Source organism: Eimeria mitis, genomic scaffold (genome assembly GCF_000499745.2).
Source record: "Eimeria mitis Houghton genomic scaffold, Emh_scaff6080, whole genome shotgun sequence".
Classification (NCBI taxonomy): Eukaryota; Apicomplexa; class Conoidasida; order Eucoccidiorida; family Eimeriidae; genus Eimeria; species Eimeria mitis.
Genome location: NW_013574298.1, coordinates 65 through 1,256, shown reverse-complemented (window position 1 = coordinate 1,256; position 1,192 = coordinate 65). Strand labels below are relative to the sequence as shown.

Below are 1,192 nucleotides of genomic sequence, written 5' to 3'. Positions count from 1 at the left end.
GCTGCTTTTGCTGCTGCTGCTGCTGCTGCTGCTGCTGCTGCAGCTGCTGCTGGTCTTCTGCGAGAGAATGATCTTGCTGGGTGTGAGGTGTACATACACCTGGATGCGGCTGTTGCTGCTGCAGACAGAGCTGCATCTCAGTCTGCTGCTCATCAGCACTTTTATCTTTTTCGCTGTCTCCTTCTGCTGCCTCTTCTGGCCATCCTGTTAGTTGTGTTTCTCCTTCTATTCTTTCTGCAGCAGCAGCAGCAGCTGCTGCTGCTGCTGCAGCAATTGCTGCTGCAGCATCTGCAGCAGGTGAAGCAGCAGCAGCTCCACCCTCTGCTGCAGACAAAGGACTCATGAATGACGGGATCGTCTCCGGCGGCGATCCCAGCGACTCGAGGGGCCCCTGCTGAGTTTCTGTGCATGTGCCGCTGGGGGGTGAGGAGCCAGCAGCTTTGGCTGTTGTTGGTGGAGCAGCAGCAGCATCGCCAGCTGCTGCTGCTGCTGCTGCTGCTGCTGCTGCGGCGGCGGCGGCGGCGCGTGAAAGGCTACGCTCCTTCTGCTGCTGCAGATGAGAGAAGGAGGTGGTGATGCATGCGCTATTCGTCGCCAGCAAAGGGCTGCATCTTCCCCCTCTTTTTCTCGAGTTTATACACCCCATCTTTGGTTGTAGGAGAAAGAGAAAAAAAAGAAGAAATGCAGCAAGAAGAGAGGCGCAGGCTGACACAACAACCAACGCAGATGATCGCAACTATATCCAGCAGGAATACGCAGCAAATGCTGCAGCAGATGCTGCAGCAGCTGCTGCAGCAGATGCTGCAGCAAGTGCTGCAGCAAGTGCTGCGGTGAAATACCTAATAAGGGCTGGCAGAGGGAAGCGGAGCAGTGACAGCCGCCCCCTTAAGCTGCGAAAAAAAAGAAGAGAAAACAAAACAAAAAGAGAAACGCCAAAGAAAATAGACAAAAATAAATGAATAATAACTATGATTTACCCCCTGAAAAAGAAAGAAATGAATGACAGAAGCGGTCTGGGCGAACGGCGGCGACAGCAAGCCGTCGCTCAGGTGTATGTACACCGGAGAGAACGGTCGTGAATGTTTGAATGAATTTATAAATCTTTCATGTTATTTTGTTGAAAAAGGTATTTTAGGGGGAATACAACAGAAAAAGAAGAAAACGACGCTCCTGCAGCAGCTGACCACTGGTC

The 1,192-nt window shown here is 52.2% G+C and overlaps 1 protein-coding gene across 1 annotated transcript in view; it reads right to left on the bottom strand.

Annotated features, from left to right (window-relative positions):
* Positions 1-646, bottom strand: part of EMH_0085770 (uncharacterized protein) — a gene marked incomplete at both ends in the record, with an annotated part of 1,083 nt that extends 437 nt beyond the window's left edge. Inside the window, one exon of the mRNA XM_013500948.1 lies at positions 3-646. Within this exon, the coding sequence (XP_013356402.1) occupies positions 3-646 (644 nt within the window). The remainder of the gene's footprint in view (positions 1-2) is intronic.
* Between the last annotated feature and the right edge of the window lie 546 nt (positions 647-1,192).